Source organism: Miscanthus floridulus, chromosome 1, assembly GCF_019320115.1.
Source record: "Miscanthus floridulus cultivar M001 chromosome 1, ASM1932011v1, whole genome shotgun sequence".
Lineage (NCBI taxonomy): Eukaryota > Viridiplantae > Streptophyta > Magnoliopsida > Poales > Poaceae > Miscanthus > Miscanthus floridulus.
Window position 1 is genome coordinate 150,988,890 of NC_089580.1, and position 21,280 is coordinate 151,010,169.

The 21,280-nt window shown below is 43.2% G+C and overlaps 1 protein-coding gene across 1 annotated transcript; it reads left to right on the forward strand.

Moving 5' to 3' along the window:
• Positions 1-6,165: 6,165 nt before the first annotated feature.
• Positions 6,166-7,399, forward strand: LOC136465393 (uncharacterized). Its single transcript, XM_066464144.1, has 2 exons — positions 6,166-6,846; positions 7,361-7,399. Exons 1-2 carry the CDS (start codon positions 6,166-6,168, stop codon positions 7,397-7,399), a joined length of 720 nt encoding a protein of 239 aa, XP_066320241.1.
• The last annotated feature ends 13,881 nt before the right edge of the window (positions 7,400-21,280 follow it).

Consider the following 21,280-nt stretch of genomic DNA (forward strand, 5'->3'; position numbering starts at 1 on the left):
GTGTAAGAGGTTGTGTCCTACGGCCAATGAGGCATAGCTTGTGTCGCAGAACCGACCAATTTATAAGAGTACAAGTACAATGGCAGCCCACAAGCGGTCGCACTGTCATACTTGAACCCATATAAACCCGGTAGTCCGTCGAGTACCACGATGGGTCTCGATAAACGATTTACAACAACCAAGATCGTACATGATTCAACATACATGCCACATATTACATAAAGTTCATAGATACATTTCATCATCAGAGTACAAATAAAAGTTATTACAAACCGAGTTTGATAGATAAAGCGGAAGCAATTAAGTTAAAAAATAAAGTTTCCAACATAGTTTGATACTTTGCCAAGTAGGATCACGGTCCACAAAAGCAAAGATAGGGATTAATAAAGAAGCCTACCGAAGGCTTACTCCTCATCCACGGCGGGATAGAAGCAACTCTTGCAATAACCATAATACACAGTGCCATCTACAACAATGGGAAATAAAACCCTGAGTACGAGAAGGTACTCAGCTAGACTTACCCATCATAAACCAGAAATAAATCGACTCCAAGGATTATGCAAGGCTGTATAAGTGGAGATAGCTTGACAACATTTTGCATAAAGGCAATTGACTTAGTTGTACAATTAGGATTCCTTTATCAATTAATTATGACTATCCATCTCTAGATTAGCAACTATCCTGTGCCAAACATGTGGTATATCAATTTAAAAGCATACAATAGTAACCATAGCAGGTATTGTACTTCCATATTCATTCAAACCATCATGTTCCATAACACAGTTACTATGATGTTGGGACTAGCCAAGTTTCTCACTATCCAGGAGAGACGGCGATTCGAATCGATTTCAACCAGCTGGGAATTTATTCCTAACACAAACCCAGGCATACCGCGTGAAGGCAGCCTTAGGTCACCTTTGGTATAACTCAGGTCCACATTTCGTGGGTCCGTACCACGCCGCACAATCTGGGACACTAGATGCTAGGACGTTCAGGCCTAGCCTGCCCTTGGGCTCAGTCTGATCGTCCCTCGGAAGGAGCGCACAACAGAACAGGTCCTAGCCTGAATTGAGCTACTCGGCTTCGCGGTCGAAACGAGTTATCCGGCTAGCTAAGTGAGAGGCATGCGTTCAATCTTGTCAGAAGCGCCAACAACGGTATGGTCCTTAATCGACACAGACGGGGATAGATCCATACCCAAGACCTCCATGTCTTGTTGCTTCTTTATCGACATCCCGCCTGGTCTCGATTTTCTTTTACCCATGGTTCTGTTCCACGATAGCAAATATAGCCAACCATGCTCTAGTATCCACCTATATCTCACAGGTGACAGGACATCACCCGACTTCTACCGGTCTAAGCATGGCTAAGCATATATTCGATCCTAGACCTATACTGGTTAAAGGTGTAATATCTGGACAAGGAATTTATATGCATCAAGTGGTTCCATTCAACTCTTATAACCTAATGCATCAATCATAAGTACTTAAGTAATCATTTGTAAAATACTGGGAGACTTAGGATGCTCCGGGGCTTACCTCACAGAAAGGAAGTGGGGCGGTGGTCAAGACACTCCGGAAGCTCTTAAGGATTCTGCTCCATGCCTTCGGGAGCTGCGACTTGAGGATTCTCCTGTTGGTCCCCTTCCTCTATCTCGTCGAATTCCAGCAACGTTATTTCTTCCTTCGATCCTAGATGTATGAATATGGCATAAGATATTGCGAATGCATATATGTTAACAAGTGCATCATGTTCTACTGAGTAGGTGCATATCTCTTCTTGATTATGTAATTAATTACTTCGACAATGCATCTACTACTTCACAAACAGCAGCTACTTATTTTACTCATAACTAGAGTTCTAATTATCCAAATGTAGTGATCCTGGACTTTTTGGAAAGCTTATAAAATTACCTACAACTTTGTTATTAACCATTTTTACAGTAAACATCATTTTTATCATGCAACTCATCAAACTCCAGAATCTGTCCGGAATCCTTCCAATTTGCATTACAGAGTAACAATACTTCTACTTTATGTAATCATTCAAAGTTTGACAACACAAAGTCTACCAACAGTTTAAGCATACCAAATACACTCAAGAAAACCTAATGGTGAAGCCCAAACTATTTCTTTATATGCCTTTATTATTTTATTTAGATACATAGGTTAAATAATAAATATATATCAAATGTGCATCATAAATTCTTAAAAATTTACAGTGCCTTACTAATGCTATCAAAGGACTACTGTAAAAGTTTCATGCCATTTTATTCAATAAAACACTCTATACAAAAAAGACAAAGCATAAAGGCTTAAAATAACATAAATAGAAAACCCTAGTGAAAAGTGTCAAACAATAGATTTCCTATTTTTCTTAGCATCCTTATGGTACTATGATTACCCCCAACAAAATTCATGAATTTTGGATTCATAAATAATTTATAAAAATTCATACAAGGATTAACTATTTATAAAAGAAAAATCTATAACTATAAATCTACACCTGCACTGATCCTCAAATTTTTACCAGAGCTCATACATGACAAGAATAGCTTACCACAAAAATTTCATAATTTTTGGAGCACAGGAACTCTAGATATAAAATAAACAAATTTGCATGCATTCAAAAACATATTTCAAACTTCCATTTAAATCTTCCAAAATTTCTACTGTAAGTGTCAAGATCATATTTTTCTTAAATACTACACTTCCTTAGGAACACTACCAAATTTATTGCACAATTTTTGAAGCTACCAAACTAGAGATCTAAAAATCACAAAACACATGAAATCTGAATTCAAAATGAACTAGCTTTCAATACTGCTGTCACTGACCGGTGGGACCCGCTGACAGGGGACCCCACACGTCATTGAGACAAGAACAGAGCAGGTGGCGCTATGCTACTGGCACGGCCAGAGCTCGCCGACGGCGAACTTGCCGGCGGTGACATCATCACAAGGTGATCTACTCAACCTCGCGCACACGTTGCACTACTTGGTGGGACCTCTCGTCGAGGCTAGCGACTACGGCGGCGCCAATGGCGGGGCGGAGGTGCGGGTCGACGGCGTTACGCCGGTGGAAGCCATGGCGACTCGACCTAGAGCTCGGACGAGCATAACTGAGCTACAGTGAACCTATCTAGCGCTCTAGCATGGCCTGCAGTGGTCGGGTTGGGTCTGACCACGGCGACGGGGGTGGCGGCGGAGCTCCGGCGAGCACTTGCACGGCGCGGTGGCTTACCGGTTGCTAACAGTGGGCACAGGTGAATGCAGTGGGTTGCTAGGGAGCTGGTGGTGCTGCCGTGGTGACGAATGGGCTGCACGGCGTGAGTTTGTGCTGGCTATGGCGACGGCGGACGCGGGACGAGCTCGGTTGCCGCTGCGGCGAGGAAAGGAGGCCAAGGCGAGGTGAATGGCGTGCTCTGGCAGTGCGGGTGGATGCAGGCGATGTTAAGGCGTGCGCTGGCCTACCCTGGCCACACGCGGTGAGGCGCCGGTGACACGCGGCCGTTGCCAGCCACCACGCGGCACGCGACGACTAACGCCGGTCGGCCACCAAGCCTGATTCAGTCGATTCAGAAATTGAAAGAGACGCCTGACAGCCGGTTTTCATGTTGATGTAACTGCTAAACCGTGGCTCCAAAGCGCAAACTATCTTAACAACAATCATAACCCTATGTACCAGCTCCAACTCTCGTTAAGGAATCATGTTCAAATTCGCAACCGAATTCGAGTTAGATCATTCCCAAGGTCAGCCTGTCAGTCGGTCAGTGAACCAAGACTTAGAAAATTTTGTTAAGTCTTGAAATGTTGATTTTACTGATTTTTGTGACCCAATTTCAAACATGTTAGGAGCTGAATCATTCAATGACCCAAAAATAAAAGTTGTTCCTTATAGCAAATACTACAACTTTGCTTTAGTGATCTCCTCCATGCAAGGTCTCTAACACCTAGTTCAAATTTGGTCAAACATGTCACATTTAAATGATGATACACTTCAAACTATGGCTTAATGACCTAATTACCCCTAACCATGAATATCAAAGTTGTTCATAATGATACTCTAAACATGTTTAGGCTAATTGCAAGGTCATACAATCATTTCATGTATTAGTCACTCATAGATCTATTTTAGTGTAATCACATGAAAGCTTAAGTGTTGGTTCATGAAAGGTGACCATGAACAAAGTCCTATTTGCTAACCTAGGTGTTGCTACATGTTTGTGTGACTCACATCCACCAAGTACATGTGTACACTCATGATCATATGCATATACACATGGAGACATGAAATAATAAGAAAAGTTGCATATGTTCAAGGAAACATGCGATAACAAGCAAATGTTGCAGATGTTTCAATCCAATGTTTCAATTGTAAATGCGTGTTTATGAATGCTTGATGCTCATGCTCATGTTATGCACGTCAATTTATGCAAGGCTAACACCCGAGGTGTTACAGCTTGGTTACACTTTTTCCCTATTTGGTCGGTTAAGGATCGGTTGTTGCAATGGACGCAAGGCAAGTCACAGATCTATTGTCCTAAGCACATACTTGGGTATGGGTGCAGGGAAGACTTGTTGCCCTCTTGTCATGGATCTGGCTCTTTTTGGACTGACTGATTGGAGGCGGAGATGGTGGAGGTCCTTGCATCGCCATAAGTCCGGGACTAGGAGTGGGGGCTTGGAGCCCAAGTTTGGACAGGGACCTGGACACCTAGGGCAAGAGGGTGATGGGTTGGTCCTGCTTGTGCCTAGGGTACAAGCAGGGCATGTGTTTTCAGGGCACCTAACTGGGCACATTGGTTCGTGAATCGCCACCGAGTCGGTACGACTTGTCTTACCTCGAGCATCGTAGTAAGAACTAAAAGTTGAAAGAAGAAGAAATGGAACTGATTGCTCAACTCTTGCTTGAAAGTAGAACATGTGCTTATATAGACTGGACAGATAATAACTTAATATGGCTGATAATAATAACATAAATAAGGACTCACTATTAGTATTGCTTTCTACTAAAAGAAAACCAGCAAACCATAAATCTTCTCATATTCCTTGGAGTCGGGAAATTATTCGCACTAGTCGGATAAGTCTTGCGAGTACATTGTGTACTCAGGGTTTATTTACCCCTGTTGAAGGTGATGCTTAAGAAGTACCATTATGTGGAGGATTCTTTTGGTGGGCTCAGATGGATCCTCGTTCTTATCGTTAGATGCTTATTTTAAATTCTGTTGTTTATTATTCCGCACTCTGACATTTGGTAATGTAATAATGTACTTTTTAAGAACTTCTGATGTATGAAATGGACAAGTATTGTAACTCGCTCTCATTATTGGATCCTTGGGAAAAATGTGGATCTTTCGGGTTCTCCCTTGGGGTGTGCCCGACGGATACTGCCCGCTGTACCTTGCTTTCGGGGTGCTTAGGGTCTAGTGGAAGGCGAGCACTTCCATAAGCATGTTATTTCGAGGGGTTCTGCCACAGCTGGTACCAGAGCCAATAATGGTTACTAGTTTCATCACTCTTTTTCAAAACTTAAAAATTTGACCAACAAAAGTTTTACGAAAAGTAGGATGCGATTAAGTTAGTTAAATAAGTATAAGCCCTAGCAATATGGTCTATCTAGGATAGCGGCACTAGTTTTATCTAATCAGTTTTCTACAGGTACCCTGACTTATGTTGCGTAAGAAATCATCTAGCATATGAAAAGTGAGTGTGCGATGTGCCAAAAATTTTACGAATGCCGCTATATTCCGGTTTGAGTGAACATATAGGCCAAAGCATGCATCATGATAATAGCATCTTGCTTAAACTAAAATCCCCCTACACGTATAATTGGATTAGTAAAGTGATAGGATTAATTAAAAGAATGCTTTAATTAAGTGTGCTATCATTTCTCTATCCCTTGCTTCTGATCGGGAAGGTTGTTCTAAATGGATGGTTCCTATCTCTTACAGATGAATCTAAGGTCCGGACATGGGAGCACCAGTGCTGGGGCTTCTCACGGTCTTGGCGAGGGCCAAGGCAAGAGTGGCTAGGCCCATGAGCACAACAGGGAGAGCCATAGGGCTCCACTTATGGCTCCTCCTCCTCCACCACCGCTGCCTTCGATGACTCACACAGAGATGATGGCAGAACTATTGGCTGCTCGTTAAGAGTTAGCCCATGCCATGGAGATAATGGCACAAGCTGTCGCTGGCTTCGCCCACGGAGGCCACGGGGGAAATGGTGGGAACAGGGGTGGTGCCTGCCATCCTGAGGGACCCTCCTCTTACCAGGACTTCCTCAAGACCCACCCACCCACTTTCACGCCGACAGATGAGCCTATGGATGCAGAGCACTGGCTTCACATTCTGGAGCAGAAGTTTCTGTTGCTCAATGTGGCCGACGAACAGAAAGTGTGCTTTGTAGCTCAGCAACTATTGGGGTTTGCAAGTGCATGGTGGGATACCTTCCATGCCATGCAGCAGCCAAATCATCCAGCAACCTGGCAGGAGTTCACCACAGCATTCAGAGAGTTCTATATTCCTGCTAGTGTCATCAACCGAAAGCTGACCGAGTTCCTGGAGCTACGACAGGGGAGTATGATAGTGATGGACTATGTGAATAAGTTCAATCACTTATCCCAGTATGCTGGCATTCATGTGGACACTGACAAGAAGAAGAAGGACCGATTCTTTCATGGCCTCTCTTATATCCTTCAGAAGAAGTTGTACACTATGAACTATCAGACTTTTGGGGCAATGATGAACGCTGCCATCGCCATAGAGGGCTTGCAGCAGGATTCACAGGTGGAGTGGAATAGGAAGCGGGTGGCTGCGGGGTCTTCTAGCCACCCTGATACTCAGAAGGTACAGGTTGTCCATGTGGGGACCCTATCAATCATCAAGAGGGCCTTCGTTTTGGTAGCCCTAGCAAACTTCTTAGACTTCTTCCACACAGTACCGTGCTCCCACACAGTAGGTGCAGCCCCAATAGCCTTAGGGACAGTAGGTACCACCTCTCTAAGGGTTTGGAAACAAGTCGGGTGCTTGCTTCAAATGTGGCAAAGATGGCCACTATGCTCGAGCATGTCCCTAGAACCAACCAGCTCAGTCTGCTCAACCATCGATGAACTCCAGGCTAGTCAGGAGGACCGTGATAAAAAAGAAAGTGCCCAGCAGATCTGAATAGGTGCATTTCACAGATGCGGAGCAGATATTACAGCAGGAACCAGTGATGGTTGGTAGTTTACCATTGATTCCCATCCAGCTTATGTGTTGTTTGATTCTGGTGCATCACATTCATTTATCAGCATGGGATTTGTAGATCGGTACAACTTACCACTTATGGCTATACCTTATGCCTATAGAATCCATACTGTAGGTTCGCAAATGTTCATCAATACTCGAACAGACACAGTAAGCTTGGTATTAGCCACCCACACTTACCGCCTATAGTTCATGGTAATGCCTGGGCAAGGCATTGATGCTATTCTTGGGATGAACTGGTTGCGGGTGTATGGGGTAGTCTTGGATTTGAAGCGGAGAAGCATCAAGTTATGGCTTCCTTCTTCTGAGGATAGGATGTCTTTGCTTGTACCCTCAGATCTAGTCTTACCTATTGCTGCCCATGCTGAGGCCTCTCCTGATCTTACCCCCATCCTTGTGGTATGTGAGTTCCTAGATGTGTTTCCTAAAGATCTTCCTAGGTTGCCACCGGATAGAGAGGTAGAATTCTCCATTGAGCTGGAGCCTGGTACTGCCCCTATCTCCAGATGCCCGTATCGCATGGCTCCAAGGGAATTGGCTGAGATGAAGAAGCAGCTGGAAGAGTTGATGGAAAAAGGTTTCATCCATCCTAGTTCTTCACCATGGGGTTGTCTAGCCATTTTGTGAAGAAGAAGGATGGTACTCGGTGGATGTGTGTGGATTACCGCCCTCTTAATGTGGTAACGGTTAAGAACAAGTATCCTTTGCCCTACATAGATACTTTGTTCGATCAACTAGCCGGTGCCAAGGTGTTCTCAAAGATTGACCTCCGATCAGGCTATCATCAGATCAAGATTAGACCACATGATATACCAAAGATAGTTTTTTCTACTAAGTATGGGCTGTATGAGTATCTAGTGATGTCTTTTGGTCTCACCAACGCTCCTACATTCTTCATGTACCTGATGAATTCAGTCTTTATGCCGAAGCTGGACAAGTTTGTAGTGGTATTCATTGATGATATCCTAATATATTCCAAGAACAAGGAAGAACATGCCCAACTCCTTCGGATAGTACTGGCTCGATTGAGGGAACACAAGTTGTATGCTAAATTCAGCAAGTGTGAATTCTGGTTAGATCAAATGTAGTTTTTGGGCATGTTTTGACACCTGCCGGCGTTTCAGTAGATCCCAGCAAGGTGCAAGATATGTTGGATTGGAAGTCTCCCAAGTCTATGCACCAGATTCATCAGTTCCTTGGTCTAGCTGGGTACTATCGTCATTTCATCCTGGATTTGTCCAAGATAGCTCAGCCAATGACCAAGCTGCTCTAAAAAGAAGTTAAGTTTGATTAGAGTCCAGCCTGTGAAGAAGCCTTCCAAGCTCTGAAGACATTTCTGATCACTGCTCCTATGTTGGTCCAACCGGACATTGATAGACCCTTTGATGTATATTTTGATGCCTTGAAGACGGGTTTGGGGTGTGTGCTTATGCAAGATGGGCGTGTGATAGCTTATGCTTCGCGCCAACTGAAAAAGCACGAGGTGAATTACCCCACACATGACTTAGAGTTGGCTATTATGGTCCACGCTATGAAGATTTGGAGGCACTATCTATTGGGCAACAAAGTGCATATCTTTACAGATCATAAGAGCCTCAAGTATATTTTCACTCAGTCTGAGCTGAATATGAGGCAAAGGAGGTGGTAGAATTGATAAAGGATTATAACTTGGAAGTCCATTATCACCCAGGAAAGGCCAAGTAGTGGCTGATGCTTTGAGCCAAAAGTCAAACTAGGTTGAGGAAACACCTTTGTCTCTCAACCACACAGAGGTGTTGGCTCACATTGCATTGACCTCAGAATTGCTGGAGCAGATTATTCAGGAGCAAAGGGAAGACCCCGAAGAAATTCCCCACATCAGAAAATTGATTGCCGAAGGACGTGGCCCTCACTTTAGTGTTGATGAGCATGGTGTAGTAAGATACAAGGATAGGCTGGTGGTTCCATTCAGTGAGGAGCTGAGAAGGAAGATTTTGAATGAAGCCCATCATTCAAAGTTGTCTATTCATCCTGGCAGCAACAAGATGTATCATGATCTGCACCACTTATACTGGTGGTCCAACATGAAGCAGGACATCACCTGGCACGTTACGGAGTGCGACACTTGTGGTAGAGTTAAGGCAGATCATATGCGTACTCCAGGATATCTGCAGCCCTTGCCCATTTCAGTTTGGAAATAGAAGGATATTTGCATGGATTTCATTGTGGGTTTACCCCGCACATCTAAGGGCTATGACTCTATTTGGGTCATTGTGGATCACCTCACCAAGTCCGCTCATTTCCTCCTAGTGAATTCTAAATATTCTACCAGACAGTATGCCGAGTTGTACTTGGATTGGATTGTGACTCTACATGGAGTTCCCCTCACTATCATCTCCAATAGGGGATCAATTTTTGTCTCTCGCTTATGGGAGCAACTCTAGGAGTGTCTTGGAACTAGTCTCCTCCGTAGTTCAGCCTATCACCCCCAGACTGATGGCCAATCCGAAAGGGTGAACCAAGTGCTCAAAGACATGTTGAGAGCGTGTGCCATTTCTTTTCCTAAGAAGTGGGATGTGTGCCTAAAGTTAGCTGAATTTTCTTACAATAATAGCTACCAAGAGAACATTAGTATGGCACCATTTGAAACTCTATATGGGAAGAAATGTCGGACGCCACTTAATTGGGTTGAAGTGGGAGACCGTGGATACTTTGGTCCTGAATTCATCAAGGAGGCTCGAGAGCAAGTTGTCCTTATCCAGCGTCATTTGAAGGTAGCTTAGAGCCGACAAAAAGCCTATGCAGACAAGTGAAGAAGGCGTTTAGAGTTTGAAGTTGGGGATTATGTGTACCTCAAGGTATCTCCTATGAGAGGAGTACATCGGTTTGGCATCCATGGCAAGCTTGCTCCCTGATACGTGGGTCCTTACAAAATTTTGAGGCAATGTGGCCCCATTGCTTATCGTCTCCAGCTTCCTAAGATTTTATCTGCGGTACACAAGGTGTTTCATGTATCGCAATTGAAGAGATGGTTGTGGGTACCGAATGAAGCTGTGGAAGTTGAAGGGCTTCCCCTCTAACCAGATTTGACTTATGTTGAGCACCCTGTCAAGATCCTGGACGAGAAAGAAAGAGTGACCAGAAACATTATGGTAAAGTTCTACAAAGTGCAATGGCAAAACCATTCAGAGGATGAGGCCACATGGGAACAAGAGAGTTACCTATTGAAGCATTACCCCCACCTCCTCTCTGGTTCTGATAGTTAGTTGCTGCGTTGAAATGTAATTCCTATCTCCTTCTCACACTAGGCGTGTGAAATTTTGGGTCGAAATTTTGTTTTAGGGGGGTAGATTTGTAACACTCTTGGTGTTACATTGTTCAGTTTTTGCTAAAACACTACATGAGCATCAAACTTGTGTGTAAATGTGTGTAATATGGGTATACATAGATATTCGGAACTTGAAACATTCATTTGAAACAAGAAACAAATGTTACATTTCATGTCGCTTTATATCGTTTAGTATTCTAAGTGAATTTTTATCGAACAAAAATGCTATAGAATGCTTATGTGAAACTTTGATAAAGTTCATAGTACGAACTTCATAGGCGATGATAAAATACGTGGGGTCGAAGATGGGATTCGCTAGCTAGTGTATCAAGTAGCTTGGAAAAGGAATTCGACGTGAAACCGTTTGAAGCTTAGTCGTTTCGCGTAAGTTTGAAAATGGGTCGACGAAGCCATGTTCGGCAATTTTTGTACAGCTATCGGGTTAAGATGAGGCGAGATGTCTTGGCTTAGTTCGATTGCCCTATGTACCCTCTTGAGGGTAGAATGGCTGGTTTGGTTTTTGGATCATCGAATTGGGTGTTGTTGTAGCTTTAAAAAGCGTGCACTACATGTTTTGCACCTCTGGGCGCGGTCACCGCCTCTGTTCGGCCTGGCACCGCTGCTATGGCTTGACCCGCGCGCACTGCTGTGTCGGCCGCATCACCACCACTATGCCTATGCAAGCAAGTCCACATGCGTGGTCCCTGCGCTACTGGCCACAGCCTTCTACCGCCATGCTCTAGCGCAGCTCACGCACGCCGCACGCGCCTAGTCGTGCTGCCCATCGTCATCGCCGCACGCTAGCCGCTCAGCCTTCACTGCCGCCTGGTCCACACCACTATTGCACGCCTGGCTCGCGACTCACGCACACACACACGCACTAGGGCCCGGTGGGCTTGGATGCTCTGCCCTTCCATCATGTCCGCCTGCGCCACTACTCGCCGTCACGTTTGTCAGCGTGTTCGGCTCATCCGAACCGGTGTCGCCACTCGCCCGAGCACGCTCACGCGCACCGCTTGCATGGTCATTATTGCTGTTGACACTTCAGCTACACACGCATGGCCTTGCCCTGCCTAACTTCGTTGTCCCATCTGTGCTTTGCACCATGCCACTCTGCAATTTCCCGAACATGCCAGCCTCTATGGCGCAGTGCTGTGCCACCCTTGCCTTGCGTGTCGCGGAGCTATGGTCGCGTGTTGGAGTTCCAAACTCATGCGCACATCTGAAGGTCGCATTGATGTCCAACGTTGTGCCAAGCCCGCTTGAAAGGTCCTAATATGGCTAGAGAGGGGGTGAATAGCCTATTTAAAAATCTACCAATCAACTAGAGCAATTTGATTAGTATGACAAATAGCGAAATGCAAACTTGCTCTAGCTCTACAAGGGTTGCAAGCCACCTATCCAACAATTCTAGTTGCAATGATTACTAGGCACACAACTTGCAATGTTGCTACTCACTAAGAGCTCTCAATCTTGCTACTCTAAAGAGCTCCACTAGATGAACTTAAAATAACAAAGCAAGCTCTCAATTCTAATTACACTAAAGAGCTTGCCACAACTAGTTTGCAAAAATATAAATGAGTGAGTAGGGTGATTATACCGCCATGTAGAGGAGTGAACCAATCACAAGATGAATACTAAATCAATCACTGGGAGAATACCAAAGGGCAAGAGATAACCAATTTTTCTCCCAAGGTTCACGTGCTTGCCGGCATGCTAGTCCCTGTTGTGTCGACCAACACTTTGTGGTTCGGCGGCTAAGAGATGTTGCACGAACCTCGTCCACACAATTGGACACCACAAGAACCTACCCACAAGTGAGGTAACTCAATGACACAAGCAATCCACTAGAGTTACCTTTTGGCTCTCCGCCGGGGAAGGCATAGGACCCCTCACAATCACCACGATCGGAGCCAAAGACAATCACCAACCTCCGCTCAATGATCCTCGCTGCTCCAAGCCATCTAGGTGGTGGCAACCACCAAGAGTAACAAGTGAATCCCACAGTGAAATATGAATGCCAAGTGCCACTAGATGCAATCACTCAAGCAATGCACTTGGATTCTCTCCCAATCTCACAAAGATGATGAATCAATAATAGAGATGAGTGGGAGGGCTTTGGCTAAGCACACAAGGTTGCTATGTCAATGCAAATGGCCAAGAGAGTGAGCTTGAGCTGGCCATGAGGCTTAAATAGAAGCCCCCACAAAATAGAGCCATTGTACCCCTTCACTGGGCATAACACAGGGTGACCAGATGCTCCGGTCAGATCGACCGGACGCACGACCCCAGCGTCCAGTCGCCTGATGCTTGCCATGTGTCATCGGCTTCAAATGCCAATCGCCCGATCTCAATGGTCAAGTGATGACCAGACACGTCAGTTAGAAAGTGACGAAACATAGGACCCCAGCGTCCGGTCGTTTCCAGTAAGGTTCCAAACGTGAAATTTCACGACCGGACACGTCCGGTCAAGCTTGACTGGACTCACCCGATGTTTGGTCACTCAACATTTCCTCTGTGCGCCTCACGTCAGCGTACGTCAGCACTGACCGGACGCACCCTGCCAGCGTCCAGTCACTCTTCACACCAGCGTCCAGTCATAAGACCAAGATGCGTGCTCACTGCTGCTACTGACCGGACGCAGGACCCTAGTGTCTGGTCACTGCGCCACCAGTGTCCGGTCACTCTGTGAACTCCTGTCTTTTCTGTATAGGGCATCGATGGCACTGTCGGACTGTCCACACTCTATGGGCGGACACTCTGCCGGTGAAGTTTCTAACCCTTGCTCAAATGTGCCAACCACCAAGTGTATCACCTTGTGCACATGTGTTAGCATATTTTCACAAATACTTTCAAGGGTGTTAGCACTCCACTAGATCCTAAATGCATATGCAATGAGTTAGAGCATCTAGTGGCACTTTGATAACCGCATTTCAATACGAGTTTCACCCCTCTTAATAGTACGGCTATCTAACCTAAATATGATCACACTCGCTAAGTGTCTTGATCACCGAAACAAAATGGCTCTTACTATTTATACCTTTGCCTTGAGCCTTTTGTTTTTCTCTTTCTTCTTTTCCAAGTTCAAGCATTTGATCATCACCATGCCATCACCATCATCATGATCTTCGCCATTGCTTCATCACTTGGAGTAGTGCTACCTATCTCATAATCACTTTGATAAACTAGGTTAGCACTTAGGGTTTCATCAATTAACCAAAACCAAACTAGAGCTTTCAATCTCCCCCTTTTTGGTAATTGATGACAACCCTTTCACAAAGATATGAGTTGAAATTTAATTGAATCCATGTTGCTTGCCCAAGCATATTTACCATGTGTAAAGGATATAGACAAGTTTCATGAATCCCAAATGGTAGCAATTGCGCCCCCTACATATGTGCTAAGAGTTTGGATTATAGCTTGCACATATGCTTAGATAGGAAATATAGGAGACAATGTCTACCAAATGATGCTAAAGTATAAGAGATGGACCTTTGAAGTGTGATACCAATCGGAGTGCACCAATATACCTTCCTTAGCACCATTAGTAACTAGACATACACAAAAACTAAAATACCCCATGAGATCAACATTACAAGTAAGGGTCTAGTTTCCATAGAAGAACATAAGTCTAGTTACTTTAGTCTATGCATGCTAGTTTTCTTTTCATCATTCAAGCTTATAACTAACATCACCACACAAGCATGAATATTGAAATTTAGAACTTGTGCCATGCAAGCAAATATATGAAATGCACATTTAAATGCAACATACAAGTTTATGAGCTTGCTCCCCCTACTTGTGTGCATTCCCTTTACAATGTCATTTCATTTGTTTTCTCCTCCTATCTTACTATCTTTGTGAATTTCTCTCCTATCTTACTATCTTTGTGAATTTCTCTCCCCCTTTGTCAACAATAGCACAAAAGGTGAGCTTAAATTATAGATAGGTTGGGGTGAACCATGTGAAATGAGGATCATTTTCCCAATTTGGTTTAATCTAGATCACTTGCAAAAGATATTTAACTCGGTTTGATCCAAGGACAAGCTTATTCACACCTCCAAATAAGGGTTAACTTGTACCATATTGAGTTAAACACTTATAGCTTATTTTCTAGATCAATCACTAGGTTTACAAGCCCACACACATGTCATATGCTACCACTAGATCATTTCAAGCATACAAGCAATAGTAGTACCATACAAGCATCAAATTCATTTGTTTTCATGAATGATCCTATTCAAATGTCAAATATGTCTAGATGCACTAAACATGTCCTTAGCAAGGATGTATGCCATGCCAATCAACTTTTACCTTGAATTGCTTGAAGGAGAGGCATGTCATATAAATTAACGGTGCATCAACACATATTGGAGAAGTCAAGTATGTTCAACTCATTCCTTAGCTTGCAAAACCTCTTCTCATCAAGTGGCTTGGTGAAGATATCGGCAAGTTAATCTTCGGCGCCCACACTCTCAATGCAAATGTTCCCTTTTTGTTGATGATCTCTTATGAAATGATGACGGACATCAATATGCTTTGTTCTTGAATGTTGAACCGGGTTGTTGGTGAGCTTTACGGCACTTTCATTATCACATAGCAATGGCACTTGCTTGAATTTGATTCCAAAATCACTCAAAGTAGCCTTCATCCAAAGTAATTGAGCACAACAACTACCGGCCGAAATATACTCTGCTTCGGCGGTTGAAAGTGCTACACTATTTTGCTTCTTTGATGACCAAGATACAAGTGATCTTCCCAATAGTTGACATGTGCCCGATGTGCTCTTTCTCTCAACTTTGCATCCCGCATAATCGGAGTCTGAATATCCAATCAACTCAAATCTTACTCCTTTGGGATACCACAATCCAACATTTTGTGTATGCTTCAAGTACCTCAATACTCTCTTTGGTGCTTTTGAATGACTTTCTCTTGGTGAGGCTTGGAATCTAGCACACATGCATACACTAAACATCACATCTGGCCTTGATGCGGTCACATAGAGTTGGCTTTCAATCATAGACCGATACATCTTTTGATCCACCATGTTGCCACTAGCATCACTATCCAAGCTTCCACTTGTTCCCATTGGTGTACTAATAGGTTTAGCATCATCCATTCCAAACTTCTTGAGCATGTCCTTAATATACTTGCCTTGACTCACAAATGTGCCATTTTTCATTTGCTTGATTTGAATACCAAGAAAATAACTAAGCTCTCCAATCATGGACATCTCAAACTCACTTGCCATCATCTTGCCAAACTCTTCACAAAAATCTTGATTAGTTGACCCAAATATGATATCATCAATATAGATTTGCATTACAAACAAGTCATTTCCAAGCTTTTTGGTGAAGAGAGTGGTGTCAACCTTTCCCATCTAAATCCCTTAGAGAGTAGGAAATCCCTCAATCTTTCATACCATGCTCTAGGTGCTTGTTTCAATCCATACAAAGCCTTTCTCAACTTGTAAACATGGTTGGGTTTCTTTTCATCTTCAAAACCGGGAGGTTGCTCAATATACACAAGTTCATTGATGTACCCATTTAGAAATACACTCTTCACATCCATTTGGTACAACTTGATGTTGTGGGCGCAAGCATAGGCTAACAAGATCCTAATTGCTTCCAATCTTGCAACTGTGGCATATGTTTCTCCAAAGTCAAGACCTTCAACTTGAGTGTAACCTTGAGCTACTAATCTTGCTTTGTTCCTTATTACTATCCCATCTTGATCTTGCTTGTTCCAAAAGACCCACTTGGTTCCAATCACATTATGATCCTTAGGCCTCTCAACTAACTCCCATACTTGGTTTCTTATAAAGTTGTTTAGCTCTTCATGCATAGCATTGACCCAATCAACATCCTTCAAAGCTTCATCTATCTTCTTAGGTTCAATGGATGACACAAATGAGAAATGCTCACAAAATGAAGCCAATCTTGATCTAGTTTGCACACCTCTTGAAATATCACCAATGATAGTATCCAATGGATGATCTCTTGCAACATTGGTTGGTTGAAGCACTTGCACTTGATTGCTTGCATTTGATTGATCACTTGGTTGAGATGACGAACTAGCCATTTGTTGTTGATCTTGCACTTTGTCATCACTTATTCTTGCTTGAACTTGATCATGAGAACCACTAGCTTGCACATTTGAGTTAGAGAGCACTTGATTCTTGTCATCTTCAACATCAATCACCTCTCTAGGCCTTATATCACCAATGTCCATGTTCTTCATTGCATTGACCAATTGAGTGCCTCTTACATCATCTAGATTCTCATCTTCCTCTTGGGAACCATTTGTTTCATCAAATTCCACATCATGAACCTCCTCAAGAGTACCACTTGCCAAATTCCAAACTCTATATGTCTTGCTAGTAGTGGAGTAACCAAGCAAGAAGCCTTCATCACATTTCTTTTCAAACTTGCTCAATCTAGTGCCTTTCTTCAATATGTAGCATTTACAACCAAAAACCTAAAAGTATGCAATGTTGGGCTTTCTTCCATTTAATAGCTCATAGGGTGTCTTCTCCATCATGGGGTGACAATAGAGCCGGTTGCTATAATAGCAAGCCGTGTTGATTGCTTTGGCCCAAAAAGAATGACTCACATTGTACTCACTCAACATTGATCTTGCTATGTTAATAAGTGTTCTATTCTTCCTCTCAACAATACCATTTGATTATGGAGTGTACTTGGCCGAGAATTGATGTCTAATTCCAAATTCATCACACAACTCATCAATTCTTGTGTTCTTGAACTCACTTCCATTATCACTTCTCACTTTCTTGATGGTTGTTTTAAACTCATTGTGAATGCCCTTGACAAATGATTTGAATGTTGCAAACACATCACTCTTGTCAACAAGAAAGAACAACCATGTGTATCTAGTGAAATCATCCACAATCACAAATCCATATTTGTTTCCACCAATGCTAGTGTATGTGGTTGGTCCAAACAAGTCCATGTGCATTAACTCAAATGCCTTAGATGTGCTCGTTATGCTTTTCTTAGGATGTGTGTTACCAACTTGCTTTTCGGCTTGACATGCACTACATAGCTTATCCTTTTCATCTTTCAAGCCTCTAACTAAGTCATGCTTAATCAACTTGTTCAATTGTTTCATTCCAACATGACCAAGCCTTCTATGCCATAACCAACCCATGCTAGACTTAGTGATCAAACATGTTGAGTATTGTGCTTCTCTTGCATTGAAATCAACTAAGTATAGATTCTCATATCTAAATCCTTTGAATATCAAGTTAGATCCATCTACACTTATGATCTCTGCATCATCCACACCAAATATGCACTTGAAACCAAGATCACACAATTGAGCTACCGACAATAGGTTGAAGTTCAAACTCTCTACTAGTAGCACATTGGAAATGCTCAAGTCATTGGGTATTGCAATCTTACCAAGCCCTTTGACCTTGCCTTTGCCATTGTTACCAAATGTGATACTATCAATCCCATTGCTCTTGTTTTCATTTATTGAATTGAACATTCTTGAATCACCGGTCATGTGTTGTGTGCACCCACTATCAAGCACCCAATGCCTTCCTTTGGCTTTATAATTGACCTACAAAAGAAGATCAATTCTTTTTAGGTACCTAAACTTGCTTGGGTCCTTGAAGGTTAGTTACCAAGGTCTTTGGTACCCAAATGGCCTTCTTCTTTGGGCCCATAATTGGTGTACCAATGAACTTAGCCTTCACACCATTGGCACCCTTAACAAGCATGTAACAAGAATTAAATTTAATTGAGGATACAATAGGTAGCTTGTTCTTGTTAATCTTACAAAATTGCTCTACATGCCCAACTTGCTTGCATCTATTGCAAAACTGACCATTGCCCTTCACAAAGTTAACTTTGGAAGTGACAAAGGTTGTCTTGCCTTTCTTCGGGGTATAGCCTAATCTCTCTTTGTTGAGAGAAAACCTTTGGCTACCCAAGCACTTTAGCAAGCGGGCATCTCCACCATAGGCATTGCCTAAGGCACGAGTGAGCTCATTCACCTCCTTCTTGAGAGTCTCATTTTCCACCATTAATGAGGCATCACAAGTGAGACCATCACTCAAAGGTGAAGTAGAAGTAGTAGTGCTACAAGAAGTGTTAGTGGGAGCAACTATAATGGGCTTATAAAAAGATTTATCAATAAGATCACATGTTAGTCCCACATCACATGATACAATCACTTGCTCCTTCTTGGCTTCCTCTTTGACTTGCTCGATGAGAGAGGAGTGAGGTTTCTCAAGCTTAGAGTGAGCTTTGCCAAGCTTCTCATGGGCTTCCATTAGCCTCTTATGAGTGGTATTGAGCTCATCAAGGGATTGCTCAAGAAATTTGACTTTCTTTTTCAATTCCTTGCACTCTTTTCTCTTCATCTCAAAGCAAGTATGCACTTGCTCACACATGTCCATGAGCTCCTCCTTGGAGTACTCCTCATCATCATCATCACTCCTACAAGCATCACTTTCACATTCATCATCATCACTCACATCATATTTTACCTTGGTAGGTTTTGCCATGAGGCATGTTGAAGGAGTGTCAAAGATGGAGGGCTTGTTGTTGATGGCGATGCTTGCTAGTGCTTTCTTGATAGATTTCTTGCCATCATCACTAAAGTCATCACTATCCGAAGAGCCATCACTATCCCAAGTGACCACATAGCCTCCACCCTTCTTCTTCTTTTGGAAGGTCATTCTCTTATCCTTCTTGTGCTTCTTCTTCTCATCCTCATCATTGTCACTATTGTAGGGACAATTTGCTACAACGTGATCGGGACTCTTGCAATTGTAGCATCTTCTCACATATTCTTTGCTTTTGGTGTGATCTCTTCTCTTTCTTGCACCATATCCCTTCTTCTTCATGAATTTTCCCATCTTGCGTACAAACAGGGCCATAGCTTCATCATCAATATCACTAAGATCATCATCATCACTTGATTCTTTCTTGGACTTGCTCTTGTTCTTGGATGATGATGAGCTAGCCTTGAATGTTATACTCTTATTCTTCTTGTCTTCCTCTTCTTTCTTGTCATCCTTGTCATCCCCCTCCCTTTCCACACGGTATGTCTCTTGGGTCATGACATCACCTAGTACTTGGTTGGGGGTAATCTCCTTCAATCCTCCTCTTATGATAAGCAATCTCAACATCTCAAATCTTGGAGGTAAGCACATTAAGAACCAATGAGAGACATCATCATCCTTGATCTTCTCTCCCAAGGCCTTTAAGTCATTTACAATCACTTGCAACCGATGGAACATTTCTAGAATGCTCTCATCTTCCTTCATCTTGAAGCTTGTCAACTTATCCTTGAGAATGTACAACTTAGCACTCTTCACCGCCGGTGTGCCCTCATATGTTTCCTCCAATCTCCTCCACACCTCATTTGCTCTTTCACAATCCTTGATTTGCTCAAACACCTTGGAATCAATGGCATTGTATATGGTGTTGAGAGCCACTGTATTGCATTGCTTATTGGTCTTGTCTTGGTTGGTGGGGTCATCGGAATCAATGATAGCATAGTCATTCTCGGTCACCTCCCATACTTTATTATTGATTGAACCAAGATACATCCTCATCTTTCTCTTCCAATAATCATAGCATATGCCATCAAAGAATGGTGGTTTGCCCCCCACATGGTTGAACACAACTTGAGCCATAATTTGACACCGAGGTTGTTAAGCCTTCAATCAAACAGTGACCATGGCTCTGATACCACTTGAAAGGTCCTAATATGGCTAGAAGGGGAGTGAATAGCCTATTTAAAAATCTACCAATCAACTAGAGCAATTTGATTAGTATGACAAATAGCAAAATATAAACTTGCTCTAGCTCTACAAGGGTTGCAAGCCACCTATCCAATAATTCTAGTTGCAATGATTACTAGGCACACAACTTGCAATGTTGCTACTCACTAAGAGCTCTCAATCTTGCTACTCTAAAGAGCTCCACTAGATGAACTTAAAATAACAAAGCAAGCTCTCAATTCTAATTACACTAAAGAGCTTGCCACAACTAGTTTGCAAGAATATAAATGAGTGAGTAGGGTGATTATACCACCGTGTAGAGGAGTGAACCAATCACAAGATGAATACTAAAGCAATCACTGGGAAAATACCAAAGGGCAAGAGACAACCAATTTTTCTCCCAAGGTTCAAGTGCTTGCCGGCACGCTAGTCCCTGTTGTGTCGACCAACACTTGGTGGTTCGGCATCTAAGAGGTGTTGCACGAACCTCGTCCACACAATTGGACACCACAAGAACCTACCCACAAGTGAGGTAACTCAATGACACGAGCAATCCACTAGAGTTACCTTTCAGCTCTCCACCGGGGAAGGCACAAGACCCCTCACAATCACCATGATCGGAGCTGGAGACAATCACCAACCTCTGCTCAACGATCCTCGCTGCTCCAAGCCGTCTTGGTAGCAGCAATCACCAAGAGTTACAAGTGAATCCTGTAGTGAAACACGAATGCCAAGTGCCACTAGATGCAATCACTCAAGCAATGCACTTGGATTCTCTCCCAATCTCACAAAGATGATGACTCAATAATAGAGATGAGTGGGAGGGCTTTGGCTAAGCTCACAAGGTTGCTATATCAATGCAAATGGCCAAGAGAGTGAGCTTGAGCCAGCCATGAGGCATAAATAGAAGCCCCATGAAATTGAGCCATTGTACCCCTTCACTGGACACAACATGGGGTGACCGGACACTT